The sequence below is a fragment of the Chrysemys picta genome, chromosome 19 (assembly GCF_011386835.1).
Source record: "Chrysemys picta bellii isolate R12L10 chromosome 19, ASM1138683v2, whole genome shotgun sequence".
Lineage (NCBI taxonomy): Eukaryota > Metazoa > Chordata > Testudines > Emydidae > Chrysemys > Chrysemys picta.
In genome coordinates this window covers 6,761,063-6,785,374 of record NC_088809.1, presented here as the reverse complement: position 1 = coordinate 6,785,374, position 24,312 = coordinate 6,761,063, and the positions used below count along the sequence as shown (strand labels likewise).

General features: G+C 41.1%; 2 protein-coding genes across 12 annotated transcripts in view; one reads left to right on the top strand and one right to left on the bottom strand.

Moving 5' to 3' along the window:
- The window catches only part of MYO19 (myosin XIX), a 28,278-nt gene extending 11,966 nt beyond the window's left edge, over nt 1-16,312 (top strand). The window contains exons 12-25 of one of the 2 annotated variants that reach the window (XM_024099721.3): nt 1,206-1,377; nt 3,003-3,076; nt 3,187-3,308; nt 5,366-5,479; nt 5,885-6,061; nt 7,108-7,254; nt 7,804-7,911; nt 9,081-9,151; nt 9,856-9,962; nt 11,745-11,914; nt 13,020-13,149; nt 13,363-13,448; nt 13,982-14,290; nt 15,258-16,312. In XM_024099721.3, the coding sequence (XP_023955489.2) occupies nt 1,206-1,377; nt 3,003-3,076; nt 3,187-3,308; nt 5,366-5,479; nt 5,885-6,061; nt 7,108-7,254; nt 7,804-7,911; nt 9,081-9,151; nt 9,856-9,962; nt 11,745-11,914; nt 13,020-13,149; nt 13,363-13,448; nt 13,982-14,290; nt 15,258-15,386 (1,916 nt within the window). In that variant the 3' untranslated portion in view covers nt 15,387-16,312. Of the gene's footprint in view, nt 1-1,205; nt 1,378-3,002; nt 3,077-3,186; nt 3,309-5,365; nt 5,480-5,884; nt 6,062-7,107; nt 7,255-7,803; nt 7,912-9,080; nt 9,152-9,855; nt 9,963-10,384; nt 10,513-11,744; nt 11,915-13,019; nt 13,150-13,362; nt 13,449-13,981; nt 14,291-15,257 lie in introns of those variants that run through there. The other variant, XM_008178818.4, reaches the window with a different exon arrangement.
- The window catches only part of ZNHIT3 (zinc finger HIT-type containing 3), a 64,357-nt gene continuing 55,724 nt past the window's right edge, over nt 15,680-24,312 (bottom strand). For 4 of the 10 annotated variants that reach the window (XM_065572822.1, XM_065572821.1, XM_065572823.1 and 1 more), the window contains 6 exons: nt 23,420-23,556; nt 21,031-21,137; nt 19,151-19,182; nt 18,937-19,029; nt 17,534-17,614; nt 15,680-16,909 (listed from right to left, as the gene is read on the bottom strand). In XM_065572822.1, coding sequence (XP_065428894.1) covers nt 16,719-16,909; nt 17,534-17,614; nt 18,937-19,029; nt 19,151-19,182; nt 21,031-21,056 — 423 coding nt within the window. In that variant the 5' untranslated portion in view covers nt 21,057-21,137; nt 23,420-23,556 and the 3' untranslated portion in view covers nt 15,680-16,718. Of the gene's footprint in view, nt 16,910-17,533; nt 17,615-18,936; nt 19,030-19,150; nt 19,352-19,716; nt 19,874-21,030; nt 21,138-23,419; nt 23,557-24,312 lie in introns of those variants that run through there. The other 6 variants (XM_065572824.1, XM_024099726.3, XM_024099724.3 and 3 more) reach the window with 4 other exon arrangements.

Below are 24,312 nucleotides of genomic sequence, written 5' to 3'. Positions count from 1 at the left end.
ATAAGGGAGAACATATATTGAGCTTCTTTCCTTTTCTGTAGAAGATCTCTATGACCTAAATTTAAATAGCCCGAGTTTTCCATGGAACTGACAGTGGCCTAATCAGGAAGGCTTCATATTTCTGTTTCACAAATTCTGACAAATTCCAATGGCTTTAATTTGGGTGCAATAATTTCTAGTACACTTCAGCTGCTGTTTTGAGTTAGCACAGTCTTAAGTAGTTTAAATTTTCTGCATACATTGCACAAGGAAATCTTGACTCCTACTATGACAGGGTTAAGTTCTCTAACTATGCCAGATACATCTCCCATTTTACTAGCAATAATTGTTTGTGTACTACCCTTCATGGATTTTAGAGACCTCTTTGGGCAGTGCATGCTGGGGCTTATGTGAGATGACAAACAGACAAGGGTATATCTTGAGAGACTGTCTAATTTTGGGTGGCCAGTTTTAGACACTGCATTTTAAGCCCAGGTTTGAAACTCAGGTTCAGGCCTAGCCCCCATTCTGGCTACACACAGATTGTGCTAACCCAGGGTCCTGAGACCCCTTGGGGTTCAAGCCCTGTTGCTTTGCAGTGTAGATGCAGCACTACTGGACTCATGCTCTGGGAGTCCACCAAGTGTCCCACAATCCCATGGGCCAACTTCCTTTGTCCTCTGGACAGTCAAGTTTTGGTGGACAGTCAAGCTTTCCCGCACTGCACCGTGAACAAAAGGCTAGAGCAGCCACATTTTGGGTGGGCATTAGGAAGTCTAGAATATGAGTGATTGGACTGTGGGCCCACATCATGCAGTGATAGATGCTGGAGCTCCAAGTTGGGACTCAGGGTTCAACAATTCCTAACCTGGGGTTAAAAATGAGTGTAGATATTCAAGCCCTAAGTTAAGAAACTCAGGGTCTGCTAACTTGAGTTCTTCTAACCCTGGGCTTTCATTGCGGTGTAGACATAGCCCGAGAGGTGTGTGGGTTTTTAAACAGGCATTGTTGAGCACCTGCAACGTGGGTAAAATTAGTGGGTATTCAAAATTAGAGGCCAGTCTTACAAAATTCTGTCTTAAAAGTAAGAGCATATTCCATGAAGTTAGAAGCTTCAGTGTGGGCTATCCAAAGGCCACTTTTTAATCTAGATTAAACTTCTGGGAGGTGCTTAGATTTTTAAGAAACAGGTTATATTCATATACTTTCTTGGCTGTTTGAACAAGGTTTTGTGAAAACCACTGCAAACTTGCTAAAAGTATCTGTAGAGGAGCTGCTGGAAACACTAAGAATTCGAACGATAACTGCTGGAAAACAGCAACAAGTCTTCAAGAAGCCATGCTCCAGATCAGAATGTGAAACTAGAAGGGACTGCCTGGCTAAAGTTATCTATGCTAAGTAAGTTCCATCAGCAATGCTGCTGTGACTGTGTCTATATACAAGGTTTAGCTAAAGTGTCAACGTGACCAACAGAGTTTTATCCTAGTCAGTCGTTTCTACTTATTCCTTATTCATCTGCAGCCTATCTACATGTACTTGTCCTTGGAAAGCTTGCCATGTGATGTCTGTTTAAGAACATTTCTAATCAGTTACGTTTTATCTTCTACATGTTTGAACATTGGAGGATTTTTTTTTTTTTTAGCTTGCTGATAGCTTTATATATATTTATATTTTTATTTATATATTAAAAGAGAAATTAAAACAATATGCCAGCACTTTACAAACTCTTGTTTCATTGCACTGGCTTCCTCCGTTTCATCTGTGAAATTGCATTAAGACAACTGCTCTTCCCCTCTCTTGCAAATACAGCAATTGCTTACATGGATGTTATGCAATTACAAATGGGGAGGAGAAGTGGTCCGTGCAATCACTAATGGGATTTAAATGCATTTAAAACATGGCTTCTATTCTGAAAAAGCTTAGGAATCCCTGAGCCACTGCTCCTCACTGTAGTTATTTGACTCATGATGTTTTGAAAGCAGGAATGAAATTGACTCATGTGCAATAATTAAACAATGTCCTTGTTTAAATGCAGAATTATATATCCAAGGTAAAATAGTTTGAATACATGGGTCAGTGCTGTGAAAATTTTTTTTCTTCTCATCCACTTCCATGACAGCCCTATGTGCTTCTGCCTTCTTATAAACTTATAGAAACAAATGTGTGTATTCTCTCTTCCCTCCTTCTCCTCCCCCCTTCTTGAGACCCGGATCCTACAATAAGTTCTGCATAGATAAGGGGCTTAACGCATACCTCATTGTATGACTAGGGCCTTGATTGTAAGCTTTTTGGGGGGAAGTGGTCTTGTATTTGTGCAGCTCCTAGCACAATGGGGCTGCATTGCTGGTGCTACTGCAGTCGAAGATATTTTAAAATCACCTATACCATGTTTAAAGAAAAGTTTCTTGAAGAAACTCAAGATCAAATTCTGCCTTCACACTCTGACTTCCCTTTTGATTTGAGTGAGACAAATGTGATGTAAAGTAAGGCAGAATAAGGCCCTGTGTCCTTAACTGAATTAAGGGTTTAGGTCCATGGGTTTTTTTAGATGCCATTTTCAAAAGGGCCTTAGACTCCTAAGTCAATTAATCATTACAATGTTGAGCAGAGCAATGCCTAAATACGTGTACGAATCCGCTAAATTCCCTCTAGTCTCATGAAGTTTGGTGGGAGTAAAGGGAACAAACCCTGTAGAATAGGGTCTTGACCTTGTGCTCACATGTTACAGTCTAGTCCTCTGCTCTTCAAAACTCATGAGATACAATGAAGTGAATTAGTGGCAGGGGTGTACGGCTCTTCATTTGTTTCAGGAGGTCTCTTAACTTTTATTCAAACACTCATGGCATACCTCTGACTTAATAAAAATTACTTTAGCTGCCAAGGTGAAATGTGAAACTATAAAATATTGTGGTATTGGCAGTAACAGTAGGAGTCAGAAAAAATCACTGGAAAACATAAATCAACTGAATATTTACAAGATAAGTGTAAATCTTTCCAGCTAATCAGGGTTCTGTTATTTACAGATTATTTGACTGGCTGGTTTCAGTGATAAACGGAAGCATCTATGCAGATTCTCTTGTGTGGACCAACTTTATAGGTATAGTTTCTAGTCCCTTTTAATTTAAGAGTAGAAAGTACGGTAAATCTTCTATAAACCCAAACACACTAGATCTGATAGAAAATAAATATTTCCCCATATTTCTCTAGGTTTGTTGGACGTTTATGGTTTTGAATCTTTTCCTGAAAACAACTTGGAACAGCTTTGTATTAACTATGCCAATGAGAAACTACAGCAGCACTTTGTAGCACACTATCTGAAGGCACAACAGGTACTGTCCCTTTACGAGATGTCTAACACAAAGCCATTGTATTTATTCCTATGTTATTACACTGTTCAATTCCTAATTACAAAGACTTTTTTTTTTAAACCTAAAACTCTGTTTTATGGCCTGATTATGCAACTTTTACTCTGTCACAGAAATAATTGGGGATTACTTACTTGACCAAGGATTGTAGTATTGGGCCCTTGCAGAGAGGGGGAACATCTGTAGAGGAAATAATATGTTCATGGAGACACACTTTAAAAGCTGTCACCAGGGTTCCAGTGACATTGTGAATTGCTGAAATGTCCAGAGCTCATCAAAGGGGCATATTGGTGCCACTGAATTTGTTGGGCATCTCTTAAGGTGTGCGGAGTCTGAACAGTCCTCAGAAATTGCAACCACAGCACACCTTTCCTGTCGGGAACAAAGGCGTTTAATGCATGGCTCTGTCTTACACAAGACTCTGGAATGGTCTTGTGGGCAGTTCCTTAGGGCCAAAATTCATCCCCTGCAGAGAGCTCATGCAGGGCCCTGTAATAAGGGCTTAAATGATGCTTTGGGTGGGCCCTCTGCCCTGGTAGTACTACCTCATAAACCAAGTTGCCATTCCCTTGTCCCTTCAATCGAAATAGAACACTTCTTGTCTGCCCTGGGTTCTTCTTAGTGGGAAATAGCCCTGGCAAAGGACAAGAAGTATTTCCCACTCTGCATTTCAACCACTAGAAAAGAAGGGCTTGAGTTAATTTAGAACCATACAAACATTTAGGAAAATACTTTGCTAAGCTGTTGCAACCACTGGCTAGGTCACAAGTAAGAAACAAACTCATTGCTAATTAGATCTTGATGCATTGGAATCTAAATTTCAGACCTATAAACCTTCAGAATGTAACTGTTTAAATTTGCGAAGTTTGTACAGTATCTAGCACCGTGGGGCCCAACCCTCACTGGGGCTTGTGCTGCTACTGTAATATACTTGTTGAGTTGCATTCTAACCCATTATTATTCCTATATCCCCATTATACTTTTTGCCCTTTCAACTGAGCTGAAGGGTACAAGGCTATCTAGTATTTGTGGCAGTGAGGAGATAAGAAAATTATACATTGCAGACAGCATAGTAGTGCAAAACGGGCCCCGAGTGTACGTTATCCAGAAATTCACAATCTTGTGCGCTTGTGTGTTCCACTGACTTTTTCTTAAACTGCTCTCCGAGAGTAACTGTGTACAACATGCCAGCACACACGGGGTTAACAATCAGTACAGATGGAGACTAGGTTTTGCGCAAATGACTTTTCCTCTTCCAACTGAAACAAAATCATAATAGCCATTTTATGCCAGCTGCAAGTCGCTGCTTGACTTCCCCTTCTTGACATGGCTGCATGCCAAACAGTTTGTATTCCATTAGTGAGTCTGCCTAAGCAAGTTTGACTTGCCACAAATTTTTAAAGTTAACAAAAATGAGAACTTGTTCTGCTTTCTCACTTGGCCGTTTGTTCTGCAAGAATGCTGAACTCTGTCCAGCACAACTACGGTACTTTAATTACATTGATTTGTAACTGCAATGCAGTCATTTTCCCTTTCCTTTTGGATCCAATTTAGTTTTCAACACAATACTGTTAGCGGATGCATGTTGAGCTCTTGCTTAGGGCTAAATTCTGCCCTAAAGGGATGCTCTTTCCCTTTAAGGGAAATCCGAAGGGGTATCTGAGTCACAACTTGGCTTTCACCTTGTGTGATCACTCTGTAAAGCGTCTCTGCAGTTTTATGAACTGCACAATTCCACATACAGCCTGCAGATGGCCCTGTGGGGATCTGATGCTACTTAGCCAAAGGTTTTAGACCTCTTATGTGAGAAGGAACTTCAGAAGATTTGTAGTTCTGAAAACTATGACCGATCTGCTACAAGTGGTGGTGTTTAAGGATATGAACTGACTTGTTTAAAAAGCCAACATGTAACGACTGTATGTCCAGTGACAAAAGCCCTAAGTGAAATACTTCACTAAGTATACTGTGAAATACTGGTGCCCTGAGGAGCAAGGACATTCTCCACATTTCTCTTGTATTAGGAAGAATATGCAGCAGAAGGTCTAGAATGGTCTTTCATAAACTACCAGGATAACCAGAGTTGTCTAGATCTGATAGAAGGAAGCCCTGTCAGCATCTTTTCTTTGCTGAATGAGGTAAGTTTAAGAGCTGAACCGAGAATACTGTCTAGCCTGCTTTTCTTCCTTTCCTCAGCTGTCTCCCAAAATGACCAAAGAGAGTAGATTTACTTAAAGGCAAAAGAGCCAACTGTTTCCATAATGCTTATGGGGTGGTTCTTTCCCCACATCCCTCCCCCAGTCTTGCAGGGTATCCCGTGTAAATGCACTCCATTGATGTCAAACATGGAACCCCCATGACTGCGTCACTCTTTTAAAGTACTTGAACATTAAAGGACTTGGAATACCAAATGAAACATAGATAAATAAAATGCCTTCAGGTCTAAGTATACTAATGTCTGAAAGATTTTAATTGCTGTGCAGGTAAAGTTGTCCTATTTCAAATAGGACATGCTACAATTTTACTTTGTTTTCATTACACAGGAGTGTCGTCTGAACAGATCCTCTAACGTCAGCCAATTCCAAACCCGAATTGAGAACTCTTTGTCTAATAACCGGTGTATAAGCCGGGACAAGTTTAGTAAGAAGCCTAACTTTGTTGTTTCCCATTATGCTGGCAAAGTCTGTTACCAAGTGGAAGGCATGGTGGAGAAAAATAGGGTATGTATGTATTTTAAAAAATAAACTATAAAATAAGCACATGGCTTATGAAAGAAGCTAGCCTAAAAATCAAAAGCCTCCTTAAACTAGTCTTTAATTGCTGTTAACACAGTGCATGTGTCCACTACTAGTAGATGACATGTCAAAGGGGTTGATCATCTCAATTCAGTGCCTTGTGAACAATCACCAGCACAGGTAGCATCTTTGGTAGCAGGCTCAGAGGCCCAAGGATTAAGGGAGCCAGGCAAACTCCACAACCTCTCGCCCCTGAAGATGTTCTCTCCAGGGTTTGGTCATATTGCTGGGGCAGCGTAGAGACGTGTGCACTGCTATTGCATATTGTGTGAATAGAGGACTTCAGCCTCCAGAACTGTCTTTGTGGCATTTAATTATGAATATTAAATTCAGACTTTAAACTTCATTGTGATCAGGGAAACAGCAGCATGGACTTACCTTTGGCCGTTTACCAATATCACATAGAAACTTAAAACTTAGCGTCTTTCTGCACTATACCTACCAGGAAGTTAATGAAGTGATCTGTGAACATTGGAATCTATTTTATATTATGACATTCTGATACAGCAAGTCACTTTTTTGCAAGGAACTTTAAGAAATGGTATCATGTGATGCAGTGAATATCATCTCTTATTAAGCATAGGAAAGCTCTAATGTCCATTATGAGGACTGCCCTACCATTAGTTAACTAGCCCGAGGGCGGCTTAACTAAAACTAAACTGCATGAGTGCCTTAATCTTCTCATTGTGCCATCCCTCCATAAGAAAATGCTAGTAACAGACACAATTTTTACTAAATATGGTGGTAGATCTAACTCTCAAGCATTTTCCTATATTTGTGAATTCATATTAAATACATGTGGTCAGATCTGAAATGGTCTCTAAACTATTGCTTTTATTGGGTAATAAAATTCTGATACAACTTATTTACTAACCTCACTGACTCCAAATGTGACGAATATTTAGTTACATCTTTAAGGGTGCCTCCAAGTAACTCCACCAAATCCTAGTGACATGTATTTGCCTATATAGGACCCAGTTCCACTGGAGTTACTCCAGCTTCTGAAGAATTCCCAAGACTGCTTGCTTCAGAAGTTCTTTCCCATGACAGAAAAGAGCCAAAATGATACCAAAACCCAGAACAGAGCAGCAGTTGTTACAGTGGTCTCCAAGTTCAAGGTTTGTCCTGTTTGAGTGTCTGATGCTGTATCCTTCTGCCTGATTTCTGCTGCTGTCTTCAAGTAACTTGATGGTAAAATCCATCCATTTATTTCCTGACTCTGTACCAAATGTTTGATACACGGGTATAAAACTGAAAAACTCCACTGGGAGCCTCTGTATTTAAACAAGTAGTAGTTGGAGTCTGTTGTACTTCCTTTGTGCTTTTTAACCCATAACTTGTGGCTGCATGTCAAACCAATACCTCCCTCTCCAGACTTGCTACAACCCCAGACATAGAGCAATCAATCCAGCACACTTATGAACATTGAGTTACTCACAGAATAAAAGTGTCCGAAGCTATCTTTAAATGGAACACTGATAATTTGTTCTAGCTGTCCTATTATGCTGAAATTAAGCAATTCTGCTCTTGTGGGCCTGTAAACGCTACCCCGAATAAACATCAGGATTTTTTAAAAACGTAAGTATTGATTAGCCAAACTACTCTGGAAAAACAAAAGGGCCTCAATACGGCATGGTCATTAATAATTGCTGTGTTTGTTTCTATAGGGTTCACTTGAACGTCTGATGCAGATCTTGCATAGCACTACACCTCATTACATCAGATGCATCAAGCCTAATGCGGATTGCAAGGCCATGACTTTTAAAAAAGAAGAGGTAACTCTACAAAGAATTTTCCTCATGGAGTCCATGTCTTTTAATTGGTTTCATACTGAGCTTTGCATCAGGCTCTGTATGATATGGGTTGTAAAGCACTTTTCTTAGCCAATATCTTGAAAGTTTCATTTGAGAAGAGGGAACTTACCAGAGGTAGGGTAGATGATGCTTAAACCTCTCCAAACTAGGGTGAATCTTCAGTGAGGCTCTTTTCACTGCAGATAAATTCATTGATAAATACCGTGTATGTGAAACATCAGTTTCTCTTAAAAGATGCTGTTCAGTACAAGTTTGGATTTAGTGGTGTGGGGGGCTTGGAGCTCACTAAACCTAGCTCCGAGTCAAGACCCATCTTAATGGCACAGTCTATTTTATAATGCACACCTTTTATTAAATCTCTGCTAGTTTCTATACAGGGAGGTTTGCCAGCTCTGATGAGAACAGCTGACATGCATGCTGGGTGGGAGGTTCCTTGGGAGCAGAGCAATTGTAGCTAAACTTGGAGATTCTCAGCTGGTGTAAAATCAAAAGCTCTGTTGAATGGAGCGGTGTTGATCCTTATATCTACAAAGGATCTATCTTGATGTTTCTAAATGTCAATAAAAGAACAAGAATCCAGTTTGAAAATTCAGGATAAATTTCCTGCCACTTTAAGTGTGATGAGGCACGTAACTGGCAAATCCTCAGTACAAATTGCAGGTAAAATTGCTTGGGGTTGGAGCAAAACCACCTACTTCACAAAGTAAAGAAACTTCTGCCACTAGTGAATGAGCTGAATGTGTGAGGGGGTGGAAATCAGACACCTAGCGAAATTGAGCCTCAAGACCTCCGGCAAACTGTCTGGGACAGGACAGTCCTGTCTAACTCTGCTCAACAGAGTCCGATGTAATGTATCATTTGTTTTAACACACACTCACCCTATAGTACTTAGGCTAAACTGCCACTGTAGTAAGTAGGAGATGAGCGCCATAACTTTGCCATCTTTCAAAGAATCAACAGATTTGAGAGATTGAACAGGTGAATGTTAATTGCTTTTGGAAACTCTTTAAATAGAAAGGCTCAAGTCTTTGAAAAACTCGTAGGTTATCAAAAGCAGTTTGCATTGATAGAAACCCTGGTAAAGCTTAATAGCAGTACAAACAGAATTAGTGTTTTAATTCCTGCTATAGGTTCTCAGTCAGCTTGAAGCATGTGGCATAGTAGAAACTATCAGCATCAGTGCAGCTGGATTTCCTATTAGGTAAGTCCTATTGAATTTTAAGTTTCTCATGTTTACTTTATATTCAGAATACAGCTCCTTAAACTTCATAAGCCAGATTTGTCTAGCGTAGTTCCATTGGCTTCCACAGAGTTCGACCAGGGACCATTGCATCCCTCTCTATATATTTAATTGTTGACTACTTGTTACTACAGAGATTGAATGGGTAGATAAGCTCTTATCTGAGTAGCCAAATGTAAATTGGCAGGAAACCTACATATTCTGCTGTATGGCTTATTTAGACAAATACACCTTCGTGAAGAATTTCAAAACAGTGTTGGGAATTTAGATGCAAATTCCCCACCTTCCTTTTAAAATCTCCATGCTGAAAGGCAACAGCCCTGTGACCTGTTGGCCCAAGAAATGTCACCTAAATGCTGAAATGTCCATTTCTCCACCCCCACATCAGTATAGCAGTTCATTATGCTGCCAGTGGATCAGGTCAGACCTTGTGCTTGACAATTTTGAAATCTGTCAATGGCACAGAAAAGATTCACTTAATTATTCTGTTCTTTGTAAGGAATTTTGTATTCTGAGATTTGGAGAACCAACCAGGGATTTAACTAAAATTAGTGGAAATTGTTGTGTTGTGTTTTTTTTTTTTTCCATTAAAAGGTAATTTTTAAGCATTTGAGCCATACAGTAAATGGTACTCATGTAGGATTGATTTTCATTTTGGCTGTCAGGGTCTCCTTCCAAAGTTTTATTGAGCGTTATAAAGTGCTGAGAAAATCACGTACATTGAATACAGTGCCAGATGAAAATGGTTTCTCTCCTGCTAAGAAGAAAAGAGGTAGGTTTTATTTGTTTCACTCAGCTCACTGCAGTGCACAGAATTTCTTGATATTGCATCAAACAAATACCACTACTGTATTATCACACATTCAGTTTTGGGGAAGTTCCTCGTTTTTGAGCTTTCATAGTATTTTTACATTATAGTCATTAATGTTAATTTCCATACAATCTGGCATTTAAGGCAGGCTTTTAAAACTGTTGAAATAAAATGACTTCCATGCTAAATCCTCCATCTTTGTGCAGATGGCTGTATTCTGTATTCTTATTGGGAGTAGAATATGATTTTCAAATGATCCTGTTTTTTCTTTTGTGAATATTTTTTTTATATGCTGCATTAGATAAGTAAACTGGAAAATTTTCAGTTTATTTTTGTTTGCTTACGTTCCTTTCTCTTTCTTGTATCTGTTGCCAAATACACAGTTGGCCTCTAGCTTTACTGGATTCTGCTGCTGCTATTATACTCCTTCTTCTTTTGCAAACTTCTCTGTGCGTGTCTGTATTTCAAAGCAACAATTGAGGATGCATTTTAAAAAGTAATCCTGTTCACAAGGTAATGCACATTCTATGTATCCCTGAAAGAGGGGCTATTAGGAGAGGGTACCAGCTCATTCATTGTTAAATTTGGTATGGAAAGCAACTGCAACATGCACCATATTAATTCATTTTTTAACCTTAATCTAATAAGTTTGTTCGTACATCTAACTTTAACCTGGAAAAGGAAGCCCAGTAAGCTAGGAAACATAGAACCTCGTGCACCAATGACCAAACTGGCTCAGTCTACTTGTATCTGGGAAAATGCTGACTGCTTAGCTTTGGTTAGTTATATGCAGTACAGTAGAGGCAGATAAATATTTTGACTATGGCTCTCAATTACAAATTTATTGGACACTGGCATGGGAAATGCCTTCTCCTGACTAGCTGCTATCCCTGCTTTATTGTGGTAGGTAACAGAAGAGGAAACTATTTCCTGTTGGTGGGAATAAGCAATACGGCTATTGGTTCCCAGTGATGGCCAATGGAAACACTGCTCATCCCCAGGTGTTCTCCTGTTGGCAAGAAAAGCAAAACTTCAATATTCAGCCTAAATGTATTGCTTTTTCCATCTCCTAAAGAGAAATAAGTATTTCAATGAAAAAATAGAAACACGTGCATTGCTAGGGGTAGAAAGATCCAGGGATTTCCAGGTTCCTATATTTGACATTCGGAATTGCCATGCAGCACTATTTTATACTCTCTGAAAGAGAGATGTAGTCGTTCTAGTCTGAATTGCCTAACCTCGTCTTACTTCTTCCAAAAGAGAAATTAACTTGTGAAACCTTTCGCAACCAATTTCCCTCATTCTCCTGCTTACTCTGCTGTCCTTTATTTTTTTGTCTATTTCCTAATAATGTGACTAGAACTGTGTCCATTCTATCTCAAAAGTGGCCAGAATAATCCCTCATTCATTGATAGAATCATCTCCTATTTAGGCATCTCCAAAATATTTCCCTTTTAAAACTACAGTCTAAAGCACTGCGGTGAAGTCCTGCTCAATGCTCTTGCTTTTTTGCAGAACATTGTCATTGAGGGTCTAAATCCCTTGCCGCTTGCTCCTGTTCTCGGTTTTGTTTTCTAGATTGTATAGGATCTGTTATCTGTTCAAATCAAGTCTGATTGTTTCTACATAGGTGGTTTTAACCATGGCAATAATTGTGCCCCTTTTACTTATAGTGAGACTATATTTTCCAGTCTTTAATTAGATGCTTGACTTTCCCTCCCTTCAACATCTTGTATTTTGCAGGTTTGACTCAAACAGCAAATAATGATGAAGGGTTACACTTTGTCATCCATGATCTTCTTCAGAAAATGACGGTGGGACAAAGTGCTGTTTCCCTTAAGCAAACAGAGGCCAAATCAACCTCCTCTTCCATGTATTGCGGAAAAACCAAAATCTTTATGACTAATTCCATGGTAAGCATGTTACATCCATCTCCTGGAAGAACAAGAGTGTGCTTCTGCAATACAGGTCACAGCCCAGTTCCATTATAGACAACGACAAAACTGCTGACTTCAGTGGAAGCAGGATTTTGCACCCTGTTCACATTATTTCCAGAAAAACCCCAAAACCTTTTACACTTTAGTACGTGGTGAAAACAATCCAATGGGAGTAGGAATTTAGTCTTTTTAAAAACTCCATTGGGTAAAGGACATGAGGCATTCACCCCCACTGTACCTGTTTCTCTGCTCACTCATTTACTGTTGCTTGTCACAGGTGCACTAAGGATTATATTCAGTTTCAGGGTGATAAATTTATTTCTTTCCTATGGGCTTGTCTACATTACCCGCTGGATTGACAGGCAGCGATCAATCCAGCAGGGGTTGATTTATCACATCTAGTCTAGACTCACTAAATCGATCACCAAGCGCTCTCCTGTCGACTCCAGTACTCCACCGGAGCGAGAGGTGCAGGCGGAGTCTATGGGGGAGCGTCAGCCGTTGACTTACCACAGTGAAGACCCCATGGTCAGTAGATCTAACTATGTCAACTTCAGCGATGTTATTCATGTAGCTGAAGTTGTGTAACTTAGATTGATTCACCCCACCCCACCCCACCCCCTGTGTAGACCAGGCCTAAGTGTGAAATCACCTGTTCACAATGTGCTTAACATGCAGCTGGACTTAACTACATGCTTTGCTGAATTGGGCCTAAGCTAACGAAGCAGACCACTTTAAAACAGCTTCTTGTATTGGCCTTGATAGAAAGTATCTAACTTCTAGGCGCTTTCCCACCCCTAGGTCTCTTCCCCCTCACTTTAGGAGTAGCAGGCTCTATCTAATAAGCCTGTCTTTTCTTAGGCTTTTAAAAATATGATCTACAGTTCTAGAAACTGAAGTAGCTTCATGTCTCCATGGATACGTTAACCCACCACTGTTTAATAGTTTTTCTAAAATATGTTCATGCAAAATACCAAAGGATCCATGTTCTAAATTAATGAAAAATGAGAGGCCAATCACAGCTTTTTCCTAACTGATTGAATATGCAGTCTACTAACGGCAAGATTTTTCCTTGACGCAGCTAGAACAACTTGAAGCTAGAAGAGCAGCAGTACTCTCTGAGAAAGCATTTTGCATTCAGTGTTGCTGGAGAAGATTTAAGCAGAGGAAGCTATCCAAGCAGAGATGGTCTGCTACCATCATCCAAGCTGGTAGGTGAAAGCTGATACTGGTGTGATTTTGATGTCAAAAGTAACTTTTCCAGATGGGTTAAATATTTAGTGGGTCGGGGTACTATAATTGAACATTGGCACAACATTTACAATTAGGAAATGTATACCACTGGATTTGTTATAGGTAAATGCTTTGAGATCCTCTATATGCCAGTTCCTTTATTGTTGACTCTTTTTTGGTTAAATCTTCAGCTGTTCGCTCCTGGTTAGCAAAGAAACATTTCCAAAGAATGCGCAGAGCTGCTACTGTTATAAAGCATGTTTGGAGGAAATGGAAAGTAAGTACCATACTAACTGCACTGAGTCAGTGTCTGATTGCCCGCTTCTTTTTATGCGTTTAAAAATATTCTTCTCCTCCAAGTAGCCATAAAGAAAACTTTAAAATACAGTGCTGTGACTTGGTGTTTTATTCCTTCCCATTACTATAAATATGCCTCCTCTGTTTCTCTTAATGGGAAAGAAGAAAACCGCTCTCTGTAGTCTCCTCCTCTCCTGGGACCGGAGTTAGTTTCCTCAAGCTGAAGGATTGGGGAAAGGCAAGAATTCAGAGTTCAGTCCTGCAGTTAGTTCCATTTGAGGGCAGTGGGATCAACGCTTCAATTGCTCTTCAGCTTCACTTAATGGGGAGTTAGGTGTTTTAACCAGCCACCTAGGCTTGTTGAATTCTGCAGAATGTTGTCCTGTTGGTTGAATTACCCATGTTATTTTTGGAAGAGTCTAATAATTTAGGGGCATAGGAGGCTACTTCTGAACTAGCTACATCTGCACCTTTCAGTCTCTCAGGAATGTTGTATTGTCTCCCTTCCCTAAGGCAAGGATGGATGCGCTAGCAGCAAAGGAGCTGGATTACACTGAAGAAAAACTCCATTCCTCTGTTCCTGGTGCTACCATTTTCTTAGACCAGTCACCTAGTCCACTAGAAAAGACTTGGCCTCTAAGTGCAATAATCCAGTTCTGGCCTCTTGGACTAGTTCTATCTACTGCACCTGTTACAGTGGTTGGATTTCGAAGAGACTCATCCCTTCTGGCCTGCTTGAAAATACTTCATCGGAACAATGGTTACAAAGTGGAGAGCAATCTGTTTGGTTGTGGTATCACCTCCATTAGAGCACTCCCACAGGTAATGTACCGAACACTTCAAACTCAGCAGTATGACCTGACATGTAGTGAGCTCTGGTTATTGCATAATAGCAGAGCTAGTGAGATTTACTGTCCAAACTTGGGCCTCTTGTGCTTGTGAGAGACAGCCTCACCCCACAGATGCCCAAGGCTCAGCCAGACTTCCGATGACCCTAGGCATGTCATTTAACTTATTATCTGTGCTGTTTACATAACTTGTTCACTCCATCAGGACACTGAAGGTTAATATAGTGTCAAAGGAATTTTGAGACTGAGATGAAAAATGCTTGCAGAAATGCTAAGTATGTGCATATAGCAGATGCTAAAGAATCTGCGACACCAGGGCTTTTGAGAATTCAGAGGAGGGCAACACTGAACACTCTCCTCTCCCACTTCTTTGTTTCCAGAAGAGATCAAATTTTGGAAAGAGTCCATTAGGTAAAATTACCCCCAAACAGTCAACCCCACACTTGCTTCTCCAAAAACTGCTCTTTACTTAAAGGCCTACCTTTTTTTTTGGGGGGGGGGGGGGGGGGGGGGTCCTGTTTCTCAGCATGAAATAAACTCAGACACCATCATAGGACACTAACCATGAAGGAACTCTTGTGTAAGGTGATAAATGTGCTCAGCACACAGGGGCCCTAAATTCCAGCCACTGGTTGCACATTGGTGTTCAAAACCAAAATCTGTTTAAAAATGTAGTATTGTAACCCTTGCTGGTTTTAATGACAGATTGTACAAATTCTTCTCTGCTGTAATTTCCCTGAAGTCAGAGACAGATTTCACCACCCTTACTTACAGTGAGTTGTATTTACTCACTCCGCAGGTCGTCTAACTTCAGTGGGCTACTGACTGAACAAGGTACTGTTTGGTGACTGTGGGTAGCAAATTGAGCTCAGTGGGTGGCTGATTTCTTCCTCCCCTCCTCCCCCCAGCACAACTAAAAACTAATTAATTTTTCTTCCTAGGGCTCTGTCAAGTTTCACTGTAAGAAGTCTCCACTGCCTCATGCAAACATCAGTCCACATAACCAAGCCTGTATGATCACTGGATTCAACCAAATCTTACTAGATAGGAAAAAACTGCTCACTACATAATGTGGACTTTTGGCCATCTTTAAATATTTATTGCACTTTTTCCTTTAAAGAAGGACTTCTTTCAAGCTGCTGCTTCTAAATGTTTTAATCTATCTATACTATATTCCTGCATGAGACAGATCAATTTAAAAATATCTGCTGCTACCCTGGAGCCTTGATTTCCCTTCCCCCATAGTTGCATATGTAAGTATAAGGTTACAGGTATATTGGGCATTAGCACAGATTTCTTACTTTCGCCTATAGGTGATGGAGGAAGTGTTAATACCAAGAAAACACTACAGTAGGACTACAAACAAAATCAAACAACCTTTAATAGAACTAAAATATTTGGGAAATAATTGAACAACTAGCTCTGCGATCTAATGTAAAATATCCTTTCAGCACTTCCCCCATACAGGGAGAAGTAAGAAGGCAGGAGTGAGGTTTTTCAAGAAATCTGAACACTACTCATTATTTTTTCCCCTCTGGTGGCAAGCATACAGTCACTTACCTCAACTAGCACTAAAATTCAGCAGGTTGCTAATGCTTATGAATAAAATGCAAGAATTGGTGGAGGGTAGTGCTGGACACACCTGTCTCAGGAAAAGTGGGATTGTAAGCCTGGGCTCAATGTTTCTGACCAGCTGAAGAAAGTTAAGATGCTGCTTTTAAATTGTATTGGTCCAAACTCAGATGTAACATATAACAAGTTCCACCTTCTTGGTGCTGCTAAGCTCCAGCACCCCTCACTGTTACATCCATCTCCGGCATTAGGTTCACACATTGTGTAGGAGCAGAAGTGGTTCTTACCATGAGAACCCTTAGAGTGATAGAAGAAAGGGAACCATTTTTCTCTTACTTGACCTGAGGCAGGGAAATGTATGTATGTTTGTTTTTCTTAATCTTATGTACATAGCATTTTAATAAACTTAAATATCTTGTGCAGCTCTCTGGACTCAGCAAGGTTTGTCAAATGCTCAAAGGATAAAAGTTAAACACTAGTGGACTTAATCTAATCTTTCTCCTTCCTTACACACTTGACAGCAGCCATGCCTAGCACAGCCATAGTTGGCAATGGAACCTGTATTAAGAGAAAGTAAGTCACAGCACTAAAACACTAACCTTCAATTACACCTAGTACATGCATACATACATATTCCTCTTCAACCACCTGTGACAAAGCTTACCCTATGACAACGCTGGAGGCAAGAATTAGAGTGCTGACATCCAGGAGTTAAATATGTTTTACTGAAGGAAAACACCCCTGAAGCTGTTTCAGCAAAGCACATGGTAATAAAATGTTTGTTCCAGTTTTAGAAAAATTCATGATTAGTTCTGTTCCTAAAGCGTCTCTCAGTCCAGAAGACAATTCTCTTTCTCTGGAGGTTCAACAACTCTCAAGCAGCTGTCTGCAAACTCCACAAATAATGGCTCTTGCATATATGTTTTCATGAGGGAATCTTTTTCTTTGGCTTGATCTACAGTTAGCAGCAGTTGCTGCAGATGGGGGTTGAGTAGTAAGTTTCTCAGTTCTTTAGACTCCCCTATTAAAAATAAATAAATATTAAAGGAGGAAGAGAGCCACATTTGAAATTAACAGGTGGGGATTAATCATGAGTTTGAAAGTGTGTGGTTTTGTTTTTTAAACCAACCCAATGCTGCATCTGCTTGAGGAAAGCAGAAAAACTTAATATGTAGGAGGGAAACTTACACATATTTAACAAAAAAAAAAACCCAAGCCCAACCTTTCCCCTTATCTGTTGTCTAAGAGGACTTAAACATACATACACACACACCCCCCAAGCCTCAGCAGACACTACTTTTGTAAATACCTGGTTTCCTGCAACTGGAGAATAAGGCCAGATCAAAGCTTGGCTCTCCCACTAAGTCTAGAGTCAAAGAATGTGTTGCTTATTTGTCTTTGTTCTTTTGTATGTGCTTGTGCTATGGTACTCCCCATTAGTTTATCTGGAAGTTACTCTTTGTACAAAGAGTAACAACTTAATATACACCTTACCAATCCTCCCAAAGGCATAATAAAGATGCCCCTGAAGAACTAAATACTGAGCACTGACCTTCGCTTTTAAGAGAATTCTTAGGTGTTGGGACTGAAGCAGAACTGCTGACAGCTCTGACAGCAGACATCACAGATTAATCTTAAAGGTTACCTAAGAGTTTGAGTTTCTGCAGCGGGACTCTGTCCACCTCATCATCTTCTGTCAGGATATCATCTACAGACCAATGGCTTCCTAAGGCAAACAGAAATGTGATTTAACTGATAAAATAGGTTAGGGCCAAAAAAGTCACAGCAACAAGACAACTGTTTCTATCTACAACCCCCCATTTAGAACTCAGATGCTTTGCATCACCCCCTGGCAATAGGGTAAAACCTCAGATGTGAAATACCTAGACTCCTTAGAACAATACCCCTTCATCCCGCTTTCCTGTAACCTTCAGAGTACCATTCAATGTAGAGATCTTCTAGAAAAGACCTAACACAGTTGCAATACCTGAAACACTGAATAGGTATTCACTCACATGGCACTTTCCAAAGAGAAAGGACTTGGCCCTTCTGCCTTTGGCATAAATTTAGAGGACTTATTTGAAAATCTGGGCAACTACACATCCAAGTTTACTCTTACCTACATATTTAATTTTCAAAAAAAAGAAAGTGTTAAGATTAAACTCACATGCGTTAACTGTAGAGCACATTAGGTTGTCACAAGGTACTTTACAAATGATAGATATTTAGTAGGAGGATTCTGGGTTTTAAGCATATTCTAACAATTCTATTTTGAAGCAGTATTATTCCAACCAAACATGCTACATTTACAGTTACAGAAAAACTTTCCCTCCCTTACATAAACAATAGCAGGCATTTGGTAAAACAGGCAAAAAGTAGGAACTGTTAAAAGATTATTATAATTGCTGTAATTTGAAACAATGTGCTTTAAGTTTATGTATTAAAAAACCTGTCAATATTTATGGGGTTTTTAAAATGTACTTAGGCAGTTTTAACAGGTTTACAAATCACTGCATTTAAACAGACAAAATTATAATATTACAACAATAAGCTTTTGTTTAGAAAAACATTATATAGTAATCTAATCATTAGATCTCTCTAACTATATTACAGAGGAAGCCTCTTTACCATACCCAGGATGTGGTGTTTCTGGCACTTTTATTGGACAGAGTGAAACTTTTGATTATATATTTATTAAATCAGGCATGTTTATCAACTTAATATAAAAAAAAGTTGACAGGTGTACTTTTTTTTTTTCCCTTTAGCAGACAAATGTTTTTTGCCTGAATACTGAATAAATGGTAACCAAATACCTATTTGTCCTCTATTTTTCTGGGTATGTAGCTGGTGTGTTAATTTTTCCTAGTCCCTAGGTTTTGGGCTACTTTTCTTTCTCCAATGAAATGCTAGCAGTACCTAGCAGATGAAAGATTAAATCTTTTGTTCTTTTTGTGTGACCATTTCTGCTAAGAAGCCCCCAAAAGCTCATTTGGTAATAGCTATCCAGAATTTATGCTTTTCATATATTTATAAATGAAGCAAACATACCTTCTCCTTGCCCTGGTTTAACTCTTCTGAAAAGTGAGGATGTGTCTGTAATCGGCCTCTTTACAACCTGATCCGGTTTTGCTATACACTGTTCTATGAAAAATTCAAAGTTACATTAATACTCAACAGTAGGAAGGTCACAGTTACAAGTGAGCAGTATCTTAAAAATTGGTTTAGAATAATGTACAACTCTGAGACGAAGTCACAGTCTTACCTTTATGTTTCTTGTAGCAGGGAACAGAACAACTACAACAAAGAAAAGTGCCATTTTTTTAAAAAACATCAGTTAAATGTTGCCGGTGCTCTACCAGAGACTAACCGCAGCGACTCTCCTTGAAAAGAAAGCAACTCGGGGATAAGCAGAGGGCTCTCCCGGGGGCAGCGAGAGAAGTTATTTCCGCTCCCATCAGTGGGTCTGGGCCCAGCAGCACGTGTGAATGCAGAAACAGAGCCTCAGTTACTTGTAGGACAAAGGGGGAGCCCCACCTCTGTTCCCTCCTTTGCCCCCCCCCGAGAGAAGACAAGAAGAACAGTCATTGGGCGGAGACACAGCCAGAGCTGGGCTCCAGGGACTCCTGTTCCCAGCAATAACCCATGGGGGGGGGGGGGAGGACGATTATTTCCCCCCCCGTACGCCAGGCCAAGCGGCCATGCAGCCGGCACCAGGGGGGGAGGGGCCCTTCGCAGCTGAAGGGCCACGGGCCATTATTGTACGGGGGAAGGGGTGCCCCTGCCGGGAGGGGGGGACCGGCAGCAGCCCGCCTGCCCCCCCACACTCACTATCTGGCCCTGCAGCCCGGGCAGCGGTATCGGGGGGCGCCGCGCCCCGCGCACACGCAGCAGCCGCTCCTCTCCTCCATGCTCCGGCCACCGCGGCCCACGTGTGCGCGCCCGGGGTCAGGCTCCGCCCCAAGCCCCGCCCAGCCGCGCGCCTATCGCCTCCACCCGGCTCTACTAATCCATCGCCGATGCGCGCCGCCCCCAGTGGGGGTGTGTGTGTGTGTGTGATGGGGCTGGGCCCTCCGCGCTGGACTGGGGGCCTTGGCCAATGGGGAGACAGCCTAGCGCCCAAGGAACAGCAGGAGACGAGATTTGGAGGGGAGGATAGGGAGGAGACTCCCAGTGCCAGCTTAGGTTGCTGGCCCCCCCCATTAATAGTCACTCAGAGGTTTCTGAAGCTGCCCCTGGTGTGAGAGCTGGGTTGTGTCTAAGTGCCCTAGGGATATGGAGGCTCCTGCCCCCCAGGGAGGTTCTGTTCAGCCCCTCGGGGTCTCCTGGGATTGGCCCCTGTCCTTTGGTCTGACCTCCGGTAGCCCCGCTTATGTTCCTGGTTCCTGCGGTCCAGGCCCTTAACTGAGATCAAAACCAGCCCCCACCCTCCTTACTTAGCACCTGAGTGGAGTGTTGCAGTGCTACAGCTGTGGGGAGAACAGCATCTGGCTACTGAAGCATATCACCCCTTCGCTCAACTTCCTTGACGGGCTCCCTCCTCTATCCACCATCCCTTCAAATAGTTCTAGTGCCTTCAACAGCCACGTGGCTGAGCACTGCCCAGGAATTAAAATACAAACTCTCCTTTATCACCAATAGTCATAAAACTATTTGCTGCCCGTTTTAAGACCGGCGTTTTAAAAATAACGCTAGGGCATCTAGCTGCATGGTTGGGTGCCTTAGTACCTTTAAAATCCTAGTTCTTGCTCTTTATTTTCGAAGCTCAGAATGGTCTGGTTCCAGAGTATATTAAAAACCCTCCTGCACCTGCCAGATCCCTGCCTCTGCCACTCCCCAGAACCATGACATTGTCTAGAGAGTCCAGGGTGACCCACATGCCTTGAGACAGCACTATCACAAGGATGGGCCCATAACTTCACTTCCGCAGGACCAAAGAATGACACCTCACCACTTTAGTTTTCAATCCTGCAATGAGTTCAGATACAGTGGTGATGGACATGGTGTAAGAATCCAAGAACCCGTTAACTCATTTTACTTTGCTTCTAAATATTGAGCTGCTTTCCAGTTAACAAAAGTGTTTTTTCTCTTCTCCTGGCTGGAGTGTCCATTATCATTAGCTACATTTATAACAACTCTACTTACATTTGAGACCTTTGTGTGGCTTCCATTTGCACAGAAAGGGTGGGCTTTTAGCTGTAGCATTGGTGTCCCTTTTCAACCCAATTTCAGGACCCTGGGGAATATTCCAGCTGGAAGGAGAAAGTGATGGAATCTGGTATTTTCTTTGGTGCAATCTTGTTTATATACAAGGAATGTACAAAGTCCCACTCCTCCCAAACACAGGAGGAACCAAAAACAACCGGAGCAGTTTCTTAGCTTACAGCTGCCAGCATCTTTACAGACTCAAAAGCACTCTCTCTAGTTTTTGCCAGGATCACACACCCCAGGCTTCAGAGCCCGAGATCTAGCCTGAGCTGCAATGTCTACACAGCTGTTTTTAGTACTGTAGGGGAAGCCTAAGTGTGTCAATCAGGCTGTGTAGACGTACGCTTTGTTACACTATAGGCCCACCTAAGCAATGAAAGCTAGATTTTATGATAAAAGAGAAGGTCAGGTCTGCTACCCCAGAAGAATTTTTTTCTCCTCCTTTTTGAGTCAGTCTCTTCCTCTCCCCTCCCCATACCTTTTAGATGGTTGAATTTAGTTTGATGCATCCAGACTGGAAATTTTAGTTGACTACAGCGTCACCTGCTGGAACAAACCTTTCAATGCTCTACAAAGTCAACTAAGGGGGAGATATTCAAAGGCATGAACAGGAGTCAGGTGACCAGTTCTAATTGGCTTTTCATTGAGAGTTAGGCTCAAACTGCCTTTTGTGCCTTTGAAAATCTCCCTGTAAATTCATGCAACTTCAATAGATATTTGGCACTTTTTCTATACCTGGGAGACTATGGGCTCATTCTATTCTATTCTTCCTAGAAACATCACCTACAAGCAGCGAAAATCTTCCAATCTAAATCAGCATGATCTGCTTTGTTCACTAGGAGCCTGAAGATCAGACAGACAAACAAATCAATGTGAATTTGATGAACCTCAGATTATGGAACATTAAATATCTATTGTATTCACACAGAGAAAACATTAGTTTGTTTAATGTTAGTTAAGGTTACACTGTTACTTCAATAACAACTTCCTCAAGTGCTGAAAAACTAGCAGACACATAGTTAAGAATGACACTTCTATTTATATATGGAGATATACCTATCTCACAGAACTGGAAGGGACTCTGGGTCACTTCACTGTCAGGACCAAATACTGATTTTGCCCCAGATCCCTAAGTGGCCCCCTCAAGTATTGAACTCACAACCCTGGGTTTAGCAGGCCAATGCTCAAACCATTGAGCTATCCCTCCCCCCAATATAGACATGTTTCTCTGTCTATACCCATATAAAAATGTGTTAACTCTCACGCATTACTATCCTCCTCCTACAACGTATTGTTAACGCCCCTGGCTCTGTAAAGTCCAGTGCAGCCTTAACTCCAACATACATACAAGGACGGCACATATGTTCAAAGAAATTTAAAAAAACCGTCACATCTCTTAAAAGAAGAAGTTATAGTTTTAACATATGTCTCCTTCTCATATGTATATTGGATTTAAGGCTGTATGGTGGTTTATAACAAGGAGACAGGTTAAAAGTTGTTCTCTTTTTCAAAGCAATCCACAAACAAAAGCATTTGTCTCCTTCTTGGATAAACTACTATACATGTTGCTTTGATTTCACTTTTAAAGAGGGAGTGCTCACAGTGCTGTTTTCCACACAGTCCTGCTCCGGAGAGGCTTGTAGTGAGAAATAGAGGGAACCTCTTATAAAATACTCATAATTTCTCCTTCTCCCCCACTCTCTATTTTTGTTGGTCTAGGGATGGGCCTGGAAGAGGGGTAGAAGCGTCATTAGCCAAGAAGAGATGGATCTTGAGATGAGATTCTGAAATGGTCTGGTATTTAGATGGATAAAGGGAGAGGCACTCTTCCAGACAAGAGGGACAGAGTAGGAAAAAATATGAATTCTCTATCAAAAAATAGGGATTCTGAAAAGAAAAAGAAGTCTAGTAATGGAGAGGCCACAAGAGAGAACCGCTGGCTCTGTACTGTAACTATGGTAATAATCTGGTACATGGAGTGACATATTTCTGGAAGGAATCCCCTTATAAGCCAAGTCAAAGGGGTGGAAGCTGTAGAGCACATTATACATTCTCCAAGTCATAATAGCATCCTGCAGGTTCCTGCTGGTTGATCAACAAGTCTCAGTTCCATGCAAGGTGATCGGAAGTGCTGGACTTGAAAGCTAGTGTCCATGGGTTTTGACCGGAAAACAAGTAGAGGGAGAAGGGACCCCCTAAATGGCCACACGATAATCTAAAGCAAACATTTACTGCTTTGCAGAGTTAATGGTGAAACTGAATGAATGTTAGTTACCAGAATTCATCTTACAGTCTGGGTGGTACAAAGCACAAGCACAATACTCACGTGATCACTCACGAACAGCAGCCTGGTAAAGGGCAGTTTGAGCTTCGGTGCCCTTGGATTTATGATTTGCATTTGTCTTGCAGCATAAATAATCAACAGAAGTGACAGGCAGCATTGTAGGCTTATCAATGATGAGCCTGATGAGGAAAATGCAATACACACTCAGGTACCACAGTGATGAGCACATTATAAATACACAGAGTATTTTACTTCATATTTTCAGCACTGGATCTACAGTTCCTGTGAAGTTAGAGGACCATTTGCAAATCCTGCTTCCATTACTCATAAGTTTACAGTGCAGTGCGGAATGCAGCTGCCCTCTTGTGGTATTCCATGCAGAACACACATTTCACACCTGTGCTCTCTCTAGCTTTCTAGATGGATCATAAGATATTAACTCTGCCCTATAAAAGCCAACAAAGCCTGGATACACTGAACCTGGGCTATGCCGTAAGGTTCTTCTGTTTAACCAGGCTTTTACAGGGGCAGCAATGAGGAGGGCTGGGGAGGAGGAGGAGTTTATATGGATGAGTTGTAAGATCTTATTTAAGGTCAATGATCTAATATATTTCTGGGTGTATATTTTATTGACTGTATCTCAGACAGGCTTTTTAAACTTGAAAAAATAAACAAATCTGGATTCCTAATTACAGTACCTTCTCCTGCTTCCTACTGTTATTACTGATGTAATATTTACACACCCAAAACCAAATCAATGCCCCACTGTGGGAGGCACTGAACACACACAGAGCAGGAGACAGTTCCTGACGTGAAGTGTTTACAGTCTAAATCAACAAAGCATGAGAGGGGAAGTAGAGGCACTGATAAGTGAAGTGACTTGTTCAAAGTCACATATCAGTGGCAATGCCGGAAAGAGAACCCCAGTCTTCTAG